The sequence below is a fragment of the Ictidomys tridecemlineatus genome, chromosome 7 (genome assembly GCF_052094955.1).
Source record: "Ictidomys tridecemlineatus isolate mIctTri1 chromosome 7, mIctTri1.hap1, whole genome shotgun sequence".
Classification (NCBI taxonomy): Eukaryota; Metazoa; Chordata; class Mammalia; order Rodentia; family Sciuridae; genus Ictidomys; species Ictidomys tridecemlineatus.
Genome location: NC_135483.1, coordinates 181196010 through 181212613, shown reverse-complemented (window position 1 = coordinate 181212613; position 16604 = coordinate 181196010). Strand labels below are relative to the sequence as shown.

The 16604-nt window shown below is 48.9% G+C and overlaps 2 protein-coding genes across 3 annotated transcripts; one reads left to right on the top strand and one right to left on the bottom strand.

The window, feature by feature from the left end:
• Positions 1-2261: 2261 nt before the first annotated feature.
• On the bottom strand, positions 2262-7904 carry LOC101970177 (tubulin alpha-1D chain). Of its 2 annotated transcripts, none has more exons than XM_078018047.1 (4): positions 7888-7904; positions 4471-4693; positions 4013-4161; positions 2262-3299 (listed from the first exon to the last, which is right to left on the bottom strand). In XM_078018047.1, exons 2-4 carry the CDS (start codon positions 4589-4591, stop codon positions 2316-2318), a joined length of 1254 nt encoding a protein of 417 aa, XP_077874173.1. In that variant the 5' UTR covers positions 4592-4693; positions 7888-7904; the 3' UTR covers positions 2262-2315. The 2 variants fall into 2 exon arrangements, with proteins under 2 accessions (XP_077874173.1, XP_005330562.1); XM_005330505.4 differs by lacking the exon at positions 7888-7904 and adding an exon at positions 6890-7050.
• A 4888-nt stretch (positions 7905-12792) lies between these two features.
• Tuba4a (tubulin alpha 4a) lies at positions 12793-16508 on the top strand. Its single transcript, XM_005330504.5, has 4 exons — positions 12793-12950; positions 14598-14820; positions 15117-15265; positions 15466-16508. The coding sequence occupies exons 1-4, from the start codon at positions 12948-12950 to the stop codon at positions 16435-16437; spliced, it is 1347 nt and encodes a 448-aa protein (XP_005330561.1). The 5' UTR covers positions 12793-12947; the 3' UTR covers positions 16438-16508.
• The last annotated feature ends 96 nt before the right edge of the window (positions 16509-16604 follow it).

Sequence of the window (16604 nt, the reverse complement as noted above, 5' to 3'; positions counted from 1 at the left end):
TTTACTAGCTGAGTAAACTTGGGTAAGTCACATCACTTCTTTGAGCTTTAGTCCCCACCTCTATTCAAGTAACAAGTTCCTTCAACAATACTGAGTGTCTAATATTATCAATGAGGAACAAGGCCTTGCTCCCATGGAGTCCCCCTTTTGATAATATAGTAACTGTACCTATTTCAGAATGCAACAAGACAGTATGGACTCAGGGCCTTGCGCATACTGGGTGCTCAACAGATGGCAGCAATTTCTTGGGGTTTGAAGGACTCCCAAAGTAACCTTCCTTTCCATCCCAAATTTGAAGCTAGGTGAGGGAAAGACACAGGAGTCAGATGGAGATTTTAAAATCGGCATTTTTTTTGTAGTTGTAGATTTGTAGATGGACAGCATGTCTATATTTTATTTGTGTATTTTTTTTAATGTGGTGCTGACGATAGAACTCAGTGCCTCCCATGTGTAAGACAAGCGCTCTGCCACTGAGCTACAGCTCCAGTCCACTAAAAATCAGCTCTTTTAGTAGAGAAAAAAATGGATTGAGGGTATAGCTGTGTTATTCAGCCAAAATGGGTTTCCAAATATGCTCTCTGAATTAAATTACCCCCACCTCAATACACGACACACAACTGCAGCCTCTCTGTTCTGAGAACAGAGCCCCTTAAGTATAAATCATGGAAGATGAGTTGAGGACACTTGCTGCCTCTGAGTAACTCCCAGAGGGAAAGGAAGCCACTGGGCTGGACATGCCCATTTTCTCCTCTAAATCCTCCACCATCCTGTTGCTTTCACTCCATTTTCTATTACTAGAAAGTACTTGTTGGGACAAAAATGACAAGGACAGGAGAGCAAGGAGCTACTCCTTGAATAGCATCCTGGTGCCGGGCCTCATGGCAGTCGGTGTTGGTGATTCACCTGCTTTCTCCATTTCCCCACCTTCCCTACCCTGCTCTGTACCTCACAGGGCTGCATGACCTTTGTCCCCCTTGCCAAATGGCGTCTAGTTTTAGCCAATGGAAACCACTGGCTGGAAATTGAAGATGGGAAGAAGGAAGAAGCCAGTATCCCTACTGTGGTTCCAGTTCCCACCTGGCAGTCCCAGCTTCAAGACCCTGGTATTATATCTCATCTGTTGGTTCCTCTAGCCTGAGAGATGACAGTACCTTCCTGATGTCACTAATTTTGAAGTCATCCTCCTAGCCTTCCATCTTTGGGAAGTGGCACCAAGCCTGGGACAAGGAAGCTGAGGATGACACTGAGAATTGAATATCCACTTGTTAGGGTGACATGTGGATGACTCTAGTTCCAACATCACCAATGGTTAAACCATCCCTCAACCCAGAAGATGATCCAAGAAGTCCATATGAGAAGACAAAAGGACCACCATCGGGCTGGAAGTAGGGACTTGAAGCTGTACTTGCATAACACATAGCATAGGATTGATTTATTTATTTGTAGTACTGCGGATTGAACCCAGGAGGCTTTAGCACTGAGATCCCTAGCCCTTTTCATTTTGAGATGGGGTGTCCCTAAATTGCTCAGACTGCCCTCAAACTTGTGAATCTCTCACCTTAGCCTCCTGAGGTACTGAGATTACAGGTGTGCACCACCACACCTGGCTGGTCACATGTCTTATGAAAAGTGATGAGTATTGATGGAGATTATCAGAGGTTAGCCCTTCTGCTAGCCATTTCCTCTTTGTTGGTGCTACTATGTTACTGCCTGACTGCCAACTTCTGGACTCTCTGTACATTGACCTCCTCCTGGCAAAGGCCTCCAGACTGAGCTGCAGCCATGTCTGACTGCTCTTCTGCATCGCTCTGGGCCTTCCAGTGGCCCAGCTTCTGTTGAAGCCCTGGGTGGACTTCATATTGCATGCTCCACAGCACCATGTCTTCCTCCAGGGTTTCCTATTGACTCTGCAGCCCAAGTATGTACAGCCCAAAAGTACAGGGAACTTGATATTTGATGGGGTGAAGATTTAACTCACAGAAAAAAGAAAGCAATTCATAACCTCCTCCACCCTCACCTGCCCGCTCCCCTAAGGATGGCCTGAGATGTCATTTACATCACTGCCTCTTCTCTAGGCCAGGTTTGCCCTCCTTTCCTGCCACACTCCCCACGGCCCCCATTCTGCTCACTGGAATTATAGTCTAGTGAAATCTAAAATTAGATCTGCCTTCAGGGGAGCCCAGGCTAAAACATCAGCCTTCCTTTCTCTCTTGAAGGAGAAACCCCCCCTCCCTTGTGGTTTTTCCCAAGAGAAAAAGACATTTATGAGACAATAAGGCCACAGTGCTTTATTTAGGACAGATACAGAGGATCTTCTAATATTCGTCTCCTTCCTCCTCCTCTCCCTCCCCCTCCAGGCTGTCCATTCCCACCTCCTCGTAATCCTTCTCCAGGGCAGCCATATCCTCTCGAGCCTCAGAGAACTCACCCTCTTCCATGCCCTCACCCACATACCAGTGCACAAACGCCCTCTTGGCATACATCAGGTCGAACTTGTGGTCCAGGCGGGCCCAGGCCTCGGCGATGGCGGTCGTGTTGCTCAGCATGCACACAGCACGCTGCACCTTGGCCAGGTCACCCCCAGGCACCACAGTGGGAGGCTGATAGTTGATGCCAACCTTGAAGCCTGTGGGGCACCAGTCCACAAACTGGATGCTGCGCTTGGTCTTGATGGCAGCAATGGCGGCATTCACATCTTTGGGCACCACGTCTCCACGGTACAGCAGGCAGCAGGCCATGTACTTGCCATGCCGGGGGTCACACTTCACCATCTGGTTGGCAGGCTCAAAGCAGGCATTGGTGATTTCTGCCACCGACAGCTGCTCGTGGTAGGCCTTCTCTGCAGAGATGACTGGCGCATAGGTGGCCAGGGGGAAGTGGATGCGCGGGTAGGGCACCAGGTTGGTCTGGAACTCCGTCAGGTCCACGTTGAGGGCCCCATCAAAACGCAGGGAAGCTGTGATGGAGGACACGATTTGGCTGATGAGGCGGTTGAGGTTGGTGTAGGTTGGGCGCTCGATGTCTAGGTTGCGGCGGCAGATGTCATAGATGGCCTCGTTGTCCACCATGAAGGCACAGTCAGAGTGCTCCAGGGTGGTGTGGGTGGTCAGGATGGAGTTGTAGGGCTCCACCACAGCTGTGGACACCTGAGGAGCTGGGTAGATGGAGAACTCCAGCTTGGATTTCTTGCCATAGTCCACAGAGAGCCGCTCCATCAGGAGGGAGGTGAAGCCAGAGCCGGTGCCCCCTCCAAAGCTGTGGAAGATGAGGAATCCTTGCAGCCCTGTGCACTGGTCAGCCTGTCCAGTGAAGAAGAGAAATGTGGGGTATAATGCACCGTTGACAAATGGGAAAGACCCATCTGTGCTGTTTCAAAATCTCCAAAAGCTTCATGAAATCCTTGGAAGACTTTTCCAAAACCACGAGAGATCCATGTGGAGAGGTCTCCCTATTTCTCCTCTTTATCCCTCTTCCTTTCTACAGTCTCCTGAGGCCTTTCACACACAGCTCTCTTGAATCTTGTTGTGACATAGTCATTTTTGTCATAACTTGCCAATACACCCAGCTTCACACCCATGTCCCCCTGACTTAACTTCAGATGTTTCTGGAGGACTTTTCTAATGTATCAATAATTCAGGACCATCCTTGGTGGAAGCCAAAGCAAAACACAGAGCCTTGGGATAACATTCTTTTAACCCATGATTTTCATGATGATATTCTGGGAATGCTTATGGGTCTCCATAACTTGGCCAGGCAACCCACCAACATGTTGCATTAGGGGTCATTGCCTAGCACTGGGCCAGTCACTATGGAAAATAAAGAAGACCCCGGCTCCAGGCTGGAACTACAGTTGGCCTCCACTGATCAGAGCAGGGGCCTTCCTCATTAGTCCTAGTCCTTTTGTTTAGGAAGCTCTCCCAGGGGATGAAGCTGTCCTTCCCTAGTCTGGTCTCCAGAGCATTTCACAACAGGGATCCAGATTCGCCTGCCCTGGCCCTCAGTCATTCCTTACCAGCTTCCGAATCCGGTCTAACACCAGATCAATGAGCTCCTTTCCAATGGTGTAGTGGCCTCGGGCATAGTTATTGGCAGCATCTTCCTTGCCTGTGATGAGCTGCTCTGGGTGGAAGAGCTGGCGGTAGGTGCCTGTGCGAACTTCATCTGCAAGGGGTAGAGTTTTAGGTTCCACCTCCTTTACAGTCCAACTCCCAAGTCCCAGGGTACTATTAGGGAATGGGGTGGGGTCCCAGATTCTACCCTAGAATCCAGAAGAGCTGCATCCAGGCTGCTGAGATTACCCTCCCTGAAAATGCTTTCCCATGACATGGAAAAGGATGTGCGGTGGCCTTGGAACTCAGGAACTGTAGATCTGAAGTTCTAATTGGCTACAGCAGCTGGGAGGCTATAACCATTAACTCCAGTCTTCTCCAGTGGTGGAATAGGCTATGGTAGGGACTGATCATCACTCACCAATCACTGTGGGCTCCAGGTCCACAAAGACTGCCCGGGGCACATGTTTTCCAGCCCCAGTTTCACTGAAGAAGGTGTTGAAGGAGTCATCTCCTCCCCCGATGGTCTTGTCACTGGGCATCTGCCCATCTGGTTGGATTCCATGTTCTAAGCAGTAGAGCTCCCAGCAGGCATTGCCAATCTGCACACCAGCCTGCCCCACATGGACTGAGATGCACTCACGCTGAATGGGCAAAGGGCAGAGAACAACCTTAGGAGTGTATGGTGCCTGGACACCATTCTTCTCTATCTTCCTTGAATGGTTCTCTGGCTGAGAGCCAAGTTCCTGGACTCTGCTACCCTTGCCCCACCTCCCATATCTACGCATTTATTGGTGGCATTTAAGACCACCAGGCACTAGTTGTGGGGCTAAAACTCTCAAAGGAAGCAGATGTGGGCAGATTGAAGATTATACAGCCTTGCTCAGTGACTAAGCTTCTCAATAAGGAACATGGACCGGATCAGATGAGTCTGGCAGAGCATGATAGTCAGTCTACTCATGTTCAGAAAGAAATGAGAAGCCACTGGTGAGGAAAGCAAGGGAAAACACGAACACTAAGTTTGATACTCTCTGGCAGAGTGGGGAGTGAGTGCAATTGGAGAGGGAATCTATGGTCAAGCTTGGTGTTCATTACATTATGTTATTCTTTATATATTTTTGCATATCTGGAATATTTCATAATTTTAATGAGGATGCTTTCTCCTTAAATTTAACACATCACTGACTTTTAAAATATGAAATAAGGACCTTGACTTAGGATTTTCAGATGACAGGAATGAATTCATAAGTAATCTGGATCCCAGCCTTATGAATTCTCCACTTGTCTTGAGCAAAAATCTTAAGCTCCTTGTTGGCATGCTGTCCTGTAAAATGGGGATGATAAAAAATACTGACTCCTAGAAAGAAAGAGGTTTGAATGGAAGGACTCATGCAGACTGCCTGGCCCATTGCCTGATACATGCTAGGGTATGCCATTATATTTTAATTTCCCACCCCCAATTCCTGGTTTCATGATAAAAGAAGGGAATAAGTTGCTGTAGGGATTCAATGACTCTGAAATGTCCCAGGTTCCAGACAGAAGGCTGACTCAGTCGCCTGTCACTAGTAAGACTAGCATGGCTACTGCACCTCTGAGGCTGCCCAGATTTTGTCCACAAAACCAAACACCACCCTGGCCCTCAAAACTGCCAGTATACACAGAGTGTCTCTTAGGAAACAAGGCTTCATACTCTGGGGCAGCAGGTTTGGGACAAAGAACTCAGTCTCTGGAGTTACACAGACCTGGCCTCTCTGATGGCCCCTGACAAGTTACTTCATCTCAGCTTCCTAGTTCCTTTTCCCTTTTTTTGGTACTGGGGATTGAACCCAGGGGCACTTGACCACTGAGCCACATCCCCAGCCCTATTTTGAATTTTATTTAGAAACAGGGTCTCACTGAGTTGCTTAGTGCCTTGCTTTTGAGAGTCCAGCTTTGAACTCACAATCCTCCTGCCTCAGTCTCCTGAACAGCTGGGGTTACAAGCATGCACCACCCTTCCCAGCTTCCATTTTCTTGATAATAAAAATGGGACCATCTCCCACCTTGCAGGCTTTGGTGTGTTTTTTAGTGCCTGTTTAATAAGCACAAGTTAGATGTCAGGCACTGCGTTATTCCCTCCTCAAACATTAACTCCTTTAATCCCCACAGCAATAGCCTTGGGTGGGTACTTTTATTATTCTCATTTCACAAATGAGGAACTGACCCTCAGGAAAATTAAGCAACCTGTTTAAGGTCAAGAGTGAAAGTAGCATCTTCAGAGTAGAGACATCCTGGCTCTTAACTGCTCTTCTACCCTGCGTGGCAGGGAGACTGTTGCAGATATCAAACGTGCCCCATGCACAGCACAGCAGCTCCAGATAGATGGAGCACCTCCCTCTTCTCCCTCCCTCTCCCATTGATCTGTAGCTGAAATATGGAGCTGAACAAAGGCACAGGTGGCAGAACTAAGAGAGAATCCTGAAAACAGCAGCTTCTGAGGAGAACATGTCACCACAGCAAAGAAAGGGAACCAGAGCCCAAAAGGGAATCTATGGCAAGACCCAGGGTTTGGAGATTCAGCCAATATGGAAAGTACCTATGCTTTCTCCTCAAGTCCTGCTTACCCCATGCTCCTCACCCCTAAATTCAGAGCCCTTCAGCAACACTGCTCCTGAGCAAGGCTCAGATGCAACCCTGGAAACTGTTGTCCTTTCTTTCCTCACCCTTGTACATACCAGCATACTTAGGGGCCACACTCATACCCAGAAGTCTCATTCTATCTCTCCGCTTCACCTAAGCTATAGCCCAGGGGATACCTGGACTCCCAAAGTTCCCTCACAGCAGCCATCTGCCCTGCTTACCATGTTGCCTGGCTGGGGGCTGCCTGGGGTCCTCTGTCGGTGTGGCTGCTGCTTGGTAGAAGGCAGGGAGGATCTGTGAGAAACCCAGGGCTGCGGCCTCCTTATACTCTCTGGTTGCTCTCATGGGGGAGTGTTGTTAGAAACGGCCCCAGGAGGGCTGGCCTGTTGACTTGGTTACAGCACAGTAGGCAGGCACTGAGCCTGCGCCCAAACAGGAGCCAGCTAGGGTGAGCAGAGGAGGGGCCAGCACTAGGAACCCCCGCACAGGTATCCAGGTCCCTGGGTACCTGGGTCCGTTGCCAGTCACTTTATTCCTTTTCTGATTACAGCCCAGCTCTCACAGGTTGGAGAGGATTTAGAAATTAAGCCCCCAGAACTCGAACACCACCACTGCCTCCCTTCCCCCAGGACTAGTGAGACCTGAAGTAGTGTGGGTGGGACTAGGAAGATAGCTGCAGTCATCCAGAAATAATGAGTCCTTAGGCAAGAGATCAAGACTGGAACATTCTGGGTGCAAAGTCCGAATATCATAGAACATAGAGAACTAGGGTCAAATAGGGAACCCTGTGCCGAATACCTACTAGCTCATAACTTCTTTTGGCCTCAGTTTTCTTATCTGTAAGACTGTGAGTTTTAGGAGTTTAGGGAACCGCAGCAACCCCAGACTAAGCACCTGAGAGAGTTTATCTCCTTTGAGATAAACTCTCTCAGGTGCTTAGTCTCCCTACAGGCAAAGCAAGATGAGTCTCAAGGCTGTTCTTAAATGTTTTCCTAAGTGTACTGCATGTCATGGCTACACTAGCCTAGCCCTTATGTCCCCTCAGGAGACTCTGTATTGCCTTGGGAAAAATTCTGAAATAAAAAACGTCAATCTCTAGCATGTACTCCTGCTTTATACACTGCTCCCCCAACCCTGTGCTCGGGATTCAACCCAGGACTGGTGGCTGCTAGGCCAGTGCCTACTACTTTATAGTTCTTAAGGCAGCTTTGTACTTTACCTTCTTTGAGTCTCTCAACAACTTTGTGAGGTAGGCAAGGTGGTCCTCTTATTCCCATAATGAAGAAAAGGAAATTGAAGTCTCTGGTGTCTGCGCAAGGTCACATGGGGGTTCATTATCAGTGAAATTAAGATTCATCTGAGACTCCGGCTGTGCTTTCCTTTCCACATGGCAGAGCACTTGAGGATGCAAGAGCAGACAGCTGGAAATACCGGAGTTATTGGTGACATCACTGAACCAACCCTGGGACTGCCCTACACTCCAATTTGTAATGGAATAATGAATATCCTCCTTGTTTAAGCCATGGTTATTTATGTTTTCCATTGTTTGCAGCCAAAAAAAAAAAAAAAACCTCTTAAAAAGATGAGGGTAGCAATGGAGAGAATATGATGCTAGATTTTAACTTAGCACTTGGGTGCAGTCTGTTCACTCAGACTGGGATGTCCAGAACAGAAGAGGGTTTGGCAGGAAGCAGGTGAGGGTAGGAAATTGAGAGCTCCACTGTGAATATGCTGTTTGAGATGTCTGATGGACTCTCGAGTGGGGATATCAATAAAGCAAACAGACATGTGAGTCTGAAGTTCAGAGAGAAGTCCAAAATGGGTTACGTTTTTACACATCTGAGAGTCATCAGGATATCTGTGATACCCATCTTTCTTTGTTTTTGTGGTCCTTGGGATTGGACCCAGGGCCTTTCATGTCTTAGGCAAGTGCTGTGTCACTGAGACACCCCCAGATATCCATTTCTTTTTATCCTTTTCTTTCACTGTTGCATGAGAATTTATACACTTTGGTTCTACTCCCCCCCCCCTTTATACTGGGGATTAAACCCAGAGGCACTTAACCACTGAGTTACATCCTTAGCCCTTCTTTTATTTTTTATTTCGAGACAGGGTCTCATTAGGTTGTTGAGGCTGGCTTTGAACTTTTGAACCTTCTGCCTTAGCTTCCCACGTTGCTGGGATTACAGGCATGCACCACCACACCCAGCAGTTCTATTTTTGAATAATTCTAGAAGTGTTACAATAACTTTTTATTATGGACATTTAAACACATACCCCAAACTGAAAATAATACAATAAAATTCTATATACTTATCGCTGAGATTCAACAAGTACTCCTTCAGGAAGAAAATTTTTAAAAGAAAATAAGAATACTTGGGACTGGGCTGTGGGAATCTCTGTTTAAGGTAAGCTACCAGAGATTACCAAGAAAGAGGGTCCAGCAGCTGGGGCTGAAGCTCAGTGGTAGAATGCCTGCCTCACACACATGAGGCACTGGGTTTGATACTCAGCACCACATAAAAAAATAAATAAAACTTGTAACCATCTACAACTAAAAAAATTTTTTTAAAAAGAATTTCAAGGAAAAAGGATGTTCTACCATGTCAAACAATGTTGTGAGAAGCTAAGATAAAGATGTAGACACATTCTTTGGAGATTTGGTAAGATTGAGATCACTAAAGACCCTGGAAAGAACATCTGAGTGGAGCACGTGAGCCAAGGCTTCTGGCAAGTGTTGAGGAGTGAAGATATGGAGATGGTGACAATAGGGACATCCATTCTCAGTGGTTATTATATAAGAAGGAGGACAACTGGTAGAAGTTCCATTCACAACAAACTTAACGTTGCACAAAACTACAGCTCCACCTGTCCAAGATGGAGGTGGTGAAGACAGTTTAAACTTCAAGAACCTTGCTGCTGGGCTGGGAATGTGGCTCAAGCGGTAGCGCGCTCGCCTGGCATGTGTGCAGCCCGGGTTCGATCCTCAGCACCACATACCAACAAAGACGTTGTGTCCGCCGAGAACTAAAAAATAAATATTAAAAATTCTCTCTCTCTCTCTAAAAAAAAAAAAAAAGAAAAGAAAAGAAAAAGAAAAAAAAAGAATCTTGCTGCTCTGATCCAAGGTGAAAATGAGACTATGGGAAGGGGTTAGAAATGATGGAGGTAACAGCAGGTTAGGAAAGAGGGAGAGAGAACCAATGGATATCCACCTGGAGTAGATGGACTGAGATGTGATTTGATGGGAATCGTGAAGAAACACTCTACATTCTGTACATGCATGTGAATGTCTAAATAGTTTGGACCATTACCTTCACGGTCACAGAGCTTATGGCCCTAATTCAAGAGATCTGTATATATCCTGAGAGGACAAACCCACACCCACACTCAAACCCACACCCCCCACACACACACAAACACACACACACAATCAGAAGCAGCGTCAGCATTCTACTCACATGCCTTGAACATTTCTTCCTGCCTCCTGTTTCTCCATTTTCCCAGCTAGAGGGGACTGCTTAGGGGTTGTAAACTCCTAGCTCAGGAGTCAGGATAATATAACCCAGTATAACGAAGTTGAGTGTTAATCATTTTCAGTGTCATCAAGGTATCAAAAGTGAAAAGGACTGGTGAATTGGATAGGGTAGGAGTTTATCTCCTACCCCAAGAAGATAATCACTATCAACTCCATTTGTTACTGTACTGGTTTCCTATTGCTGCTGCAATGAATTACTACATACTTAGTGCCTAAAACAACAAAAATGTATTATGTTACAGTGATGAAGACCAAATGTCCAAAATGGGTCTATGGAGTTAAAATAAGGGTGTTTGAAGGGAAGATTCTAGGGAAGACTCTGTCCCTTGCCTTCCATCTTCTACCAGTTGCTCTCATTCCTAACTCATGGCCCATCTTTAAAGCCATCAATCATGTCATTCCAGTCTATGCATCTGACCTCTTCTGATTCTAACCGTTCTGCTTCTCTCTTTAACTAATAAGGACACTTGTGATAAAAGTGGGTCCACCAGCATGCTTTAAGCTAATCTCACCATCTCAAGATTCTCACCTTCATCTCATCTGCAAAATATCTTTTCCTATAAGAAAACATAGTAACAGGTTCCAGGAATTAGTATGTATCTTGGAAGTGGGGTACACCATTCTGCTATTGCAGTTGCTAAATGGGAATGCAGGTTTGGTAGGACCAGAGGCTCCAGTTCTTTTCAAGATAGGCTGGACATCAGGGATTTGATATGAATACAGAAAAAAGTTAACACAGTTGGCCTGAGACTGATGTCCTTAGAAAGAAGGATGGTTCATTGTGCTTTTCTTCTAGGAGTCTGGAATTTTGGTATATGCTAGACAGAGGTGTCTATGTAACAAAACTTTTTAAAAAAAATCTTGACTACTGAGTCTCTACTGGGTTTCCTTAGGCAGAATCACTGCAGGAAGATGTTATTGCATTTATATTTTGGAGGAAGAGTATGCTTTGTGTGAGCCTGATGGGAGAGAGAGGACACAGATTCCTGACTCTGTCTGCATCTTTCCTTTATGATCCAGTTGTTCATCCTTACTACATTGCTGTAATAAACTTTTGCTGTGAGCACAACTATACATGGGGTCCTGTGAGTTCTTCCAGTGAATATCCTAACATGAGGGTGGTTTAGGGTGTCCTTCAACACAGTTATTCCTGATCTTCTCCTATTCTAAATGCTATGGTGATTAACAACATAAAGGCCAGAAAAAAACTTTTCTGAGAGGGAATTGTGTCTCTTAGTTGCCAAGCTTCAACTTCTGTCTTCTTAAGTTCTATCCTCATTTTAACCCTACCATGGGTCAAACATATTAAGAGTTTTGCTTGAGATAATGCAGGTCTCACTGTATTCATTCTGCTGGGATGGAGTACAGAAGGAGGAAAGAGGGTGAAGGAGAGCTTGCAAGATCTGTGTCCTGTGATCACCAATCCTCTGCAGAGGTCATGACCCCATTTCCCAAGGAGCCCTCCTATGAGCCCTTGTTGGCTTTCTTTTTATGAAGAAGACTTCTTTTCCCAACTAGATGGCAAGTCCACTGGGAAGAGAGACTTTTGTCATATTTCACTGTATTCTTTTCTACGCCTTGCCTAAGTCAAATGCCAATTAAGTATTTTGTTGATAGAAAGTTTCTGTCACTAGTTATTTTATGGGATTGTGTTGCATTGTCACAGTCCTGGCCGGGGGGAAAACAGGATAGGAAGAAAGGCAGTAATCGTTTGTCCTGGGAGATGGATTCTTAAGAACCAGCACATGGGTACTGCTTGAGGAAATTCCCCAATGGCGAGAGACAGAAAAATGTAATGCAAGTCAGGGAAAGCAGAAATCACTTGAAAAGACATGACCTTGTAAAAATGGAAATGAAGTGTATAAAGTAGGAATGGCTTCTGCTGAAAATCTAAGGTATCAGTGAGATTAAGTCACTTGCCCAAGGTCACACAGCACAATCTGAATAAGATTCCAGGTCCAGAGGGCTTCAGGTCCAGCGCTTCAGGATTCTGGAGACCACAGTGATTGCTCACCAATAGTGACCACGCTAATGAAGGGGCCACTGATCAGCTGGCGGCGGGAAAGTTTCAGGAGATTCCCCAGGGTTGATCCTCGCTGACAGGATGCGGGTTCGGTGCTGCGGGAAAGTCTAAGGACTGGGCACCCTGGGACTCAGGCTGTGCAGCTCTGGTCCTGGGCCTCCCATAGGTGTAGGCCAAGGCCCGTCGTCACCACCGGGACCAGCAGGGGGCGTGCGACTAGAAGGGGTACAGCTGAAAGGAGCCTCCAGGGAGGCGGGGCGGAAAGGGCCTTCGGCGACTTTGATTGCCGTTTGCAGCCAGGAAGATTTCACCCCTTACACCTAAGTCAGAACAGCTGAACGACCGGCGCCCTCATGACGCAGGTGCAAGCGAGACGCGCAGTGTCACCGCACCCTGCATCCCTGCGCGGGTTCTCTGGAGCCTGGGGTGTCATCTTAGAACGGGAATCGAAGGGTTAAAGTCTGGGCGCTAGTCCTAAACCAAATCTGACAGGTGAGGTACCCAGGAATGGCAAGGGGCGGGCACCCGGCGTAGTCCCACCTTCGGGACCGCCTACCCTATGAGGGCGTGGCCTCTGGGTCACCCAGCCCCTAGTGGGCGAGCGGAACTCGCGGGCCCCGCCCCCTGCCTATAAGAGCGGTGCGGCACTGCAGCTAGCGCAGTTCTCACTGAGACCCGTCACCCCGACTCTACGTGAGACGCACCACCCGGACTCACCATGGTGAGTGGGCCTCGCCGGGATTGCGCCCGTCCTGTCCCCTAATTGTCTTTCTCCTTCTAGGCAACTTTCCTCCAGGGATACTTGGGACCCTACGCCCAGCGTTCCGGGTCTCAAGGAGGTACAGGGGTTTTGCACTATCCCCAGCCCCCCTCCGGGGGTGACTTTGGCCTGGTAGTTGACCACCTTCAGAGGCTGGAGATGGGGGGGCGGCCGGGTGGGATTTTCCACTAGCAGAGAGGAGCCCTCCTAGCAATGCCCTCCTATCTCCCCAATCGTTTGTGCCCCAATCCTCCTGAAGGGAGCCAAAAGGTCCTTTCCATCGTGACCCGCTTGGCTGCCCCTGCCCCCATTCCCCCCCATCCCCAGTCGCTGCAACTGACAGAACACGTGCTTGGCTCAAGAAGGTGGAAGGGGTCAAGTTACTTGGTGCCGAATCCCCTTTTCCTACCTGGGTGCATCTCCCGCACCCACAACCCCCCTCCGGTGACTCAGCACCCCGCTTCTGAGCCGGGAGGGGTGGCGGGAATGGGGTTCGGCCTCTTGAGGCGAGCCAGCCTCTCTCCTGCGGGTGCGCTGAGGACTGGCAGAGACAGCTGGCATTGAGCGACAGCCCAGACAGAGGCCAGGTTGGGGGGAGGGGAAAGCTGTGTGTGTGGGGGGTGGTGGTATTTATAGCCTAGGAGCGGGGGCCGAAACTCAATCCTCACTTTCGGCTAGGAAATAACTGGAAAGACTCCTGGGGGAAAGCGGATGTAGGGCCTGGGTACAGGATGGCGCTCACGCTGCGTGGGGCAAGGCGGGTTACCTCTGGGGCCTCACCACAGGTTCCGCTTCCTTTTCTGGGTATCTGGAAACTGTCACCCCGCCATTTCGTTGTGGAAGGGAGGTGCGTGAAATTTGGTGCTGCAAGGGTTAAATTTCGGACACTTAGTGGCAATACCTAAGGCAGCGAATGCCCCAGTGCCCACAACCCTAATTGCCCGCCCTTACTGTCTGCTTACCAGCATTATCCTGCTATTTCCGTGCGTGCTGTCGCAGTGGATGAAGGTGGTGAAGACATGCAGAGTGCGGGGGTGGATGTGGGGAGAGGAGCCAGATGGGATTGATCCCCAGGGCCAGATGGGATTTAAAGGTGGGGAGAGAGGGCATTTTGATGACTAGGGTGGTCAGCTGATCCAAAGGCTGAAAGACCTCTGCTTCCACCATAAAGAAGGGGAAAGGGTTATAGGAAATTCAAGTTCCTCCCGAAATCAAAATATTAAGTGGGGAGGCCTCTGGCTAACTCTGGAAAACCTGGAGAAGCGGGTTGTGGTTAGCAGGGATTGGGAGAAGCTGCAGCCTCTGCTGGTCTCATGCACATGCCCTTTCTGTCCTCAGTGTCCTGTCAATGTGACAGGGTTATGCTGAGCCACAGCTCTCACTTGACAAATTTCCCACTGTGAAATAGACTCAGGAGTTGCCTGCCCTCCCTGGTACCTCCAACTAGGGAGTCCTGTGTAGGAGATCCTGGGGAGGCTGCCAGCCTAAGCCTCCCTTCTTGCCAACTGAATCATCCCAGCTGGTTATAGGATGGGAGAGAGGAACATGAGGTGAGGACTCGTGGATGTGGCATTTACGATGTGCCTACCCCTCTCTTTATCCCTCTAGCGTGAATGTATCTCAGTCCATGTGGGGCAAGCAGGTGTCCAGATGGGCAATGCCTGCTGGGAGCTCTACTGCCTGGAACATGGGATCCAGCCTGATGGCCAAATGCCCAGTGACAAGACTATTGGTGGAGGGGACGACTCCTTCACCACCTTCTTCTGTGAAACTGGTGCTGGAAAACATGTGCCCAGGGCCGTTTTTGTGGACCTGGAGCCGACTGTAATTGGTGAGTAGAGGGGGCAAATTTGAGGAAAGTGAAGAGTGACTGAGAGAGGGTGTCTAGAGTTGACTTTCCTGGTCCTGAAAACTCCTATCCCTATTTGAAGCTAAAGAAGGCAAGCTGACCTCAAGCAGGCGGGGCTGTAGCAGGTCTGAGTTTCTCTCACACTATGGTATCTTAGGCTGGCAGAAGGATGAGCTAGCTCTTCTCTATATCTGGCCACAACTACCACCCAAGGGGAAGGTCCCTGCAGAATGCAGCCTTGTGGTTTTGTTCCAACAATGTGGTTTATCCCTTTCCAGATGAGATCCGAAATGGCCCATACCGACAGCTCTTCCACCCAGAGCAGCTCATCACTGGGAAAGAGGATGCTGCTAACAACTATGCCCGTGGTCACTACACCATTGGCAAGGAAATCATTGACCCTGTCCTAGACCGGATCCGCAAGCTGGTAAGAATTTGTCATGGAAGGGAGGGAGTTTTTTTCATCCATTTCAGAAAATATGTGTTGCAGAATGTGAGCTTCTATGGAATACAGATTGGTCTTTTCCTTGACTTCTCAGATACTTTAGGCTACATATAGCTACAAGAGAGAGTTCCTTGGGTCCTTCCCCTACTTATACTGCTCTCTTTCTCTTTCTGCTCTTTCAGTCTGACCAGTGCACAGGACTTCAAGGCTTCCTGGTATTCCACAGCTTTGGAGGGGGCACCGGCTCTGGCTTCACCTCCCTCCTGATGGAGCGGCTCTCTGTGGACTATGGCAAGAAATCCAAGCTGGAGTTCTCCATCTACCCAGCTCCTCAGGTGTCCACAGCTGTGGTGGAGCCCTACAACTCCATCCTGACCACCCACACCACCCTGGAGCACTCTGACTGTGCCTTCATGGTGGACAACGAGGCCATCTATGACATCTGCCGCCGCAACCTAGACATCGAGCGCCCAACCTACACCAACCTCAACCGCCTCATCAGCCAAATCGTGTCCTCCATCACAGCTTCCCTGCGTTTTGATGGGGCCCTCAACGTGGACCTGACGGAGTTCCAGACCAACCTGGTGCCCTACCCGCGCATCCACTTCCCCCTGGCCACCTATGCGCCAGTCATCTCTGCAGAGAAGGCCTACCACGAGCAGCTGTCGGTGGCAGAAATCACCAATGCCTGCTTTGAGCCTGCCAACCAGATGGTGAAGTGTGACCCCCGGCATGGCAAGTACATGGCCTGCTGCCTGCTGTACCGTGGAGACGTGGTGCCCAAAGATGTGAATGCCGCCATTGCTGCCATCAAGACCAAGCGCAGCATCCAGTTTGTGGACTGGTGCCCCACAGGCTTCAAGGTTGGCATCAACTATCAGCCTCCCACTGTGGTGCCTGGGGGTGACCTGGCCAAGGTGCAGCGTGCTGTGTGCATGCTGAGCAACACGACCGCCATCGCCGAGGCCTGGGCCCGCCTGGACCACAAGTTCGACCTGATGTATGCCAAGAGGGCGTTTGTGCACTGGTATGTGGGTGAGGGCATGGAAGAGGGTGAGTTCTCTGAGGCTCGAGAGGATATGGCTGCCCTGGAGAAGGATTACGAGGAGGTGGGCATCGACTCCTATGAGGATGAGGATGAAGGAGAAGAATAGAACAGCTGCCTGGAGCCTCCTTACTATGTTTATTGCAAAATCCTTTCAAAATAAAGTTTCCTTGCACGGTTTCTTGTCCCCTCTGAATACTTGAGCTTCTGCTGCCTTCCCCTTTGTGCTGCTGCTGCTACTGCTACTGCTACCACTGCTGCCCTCACTATTTGCTG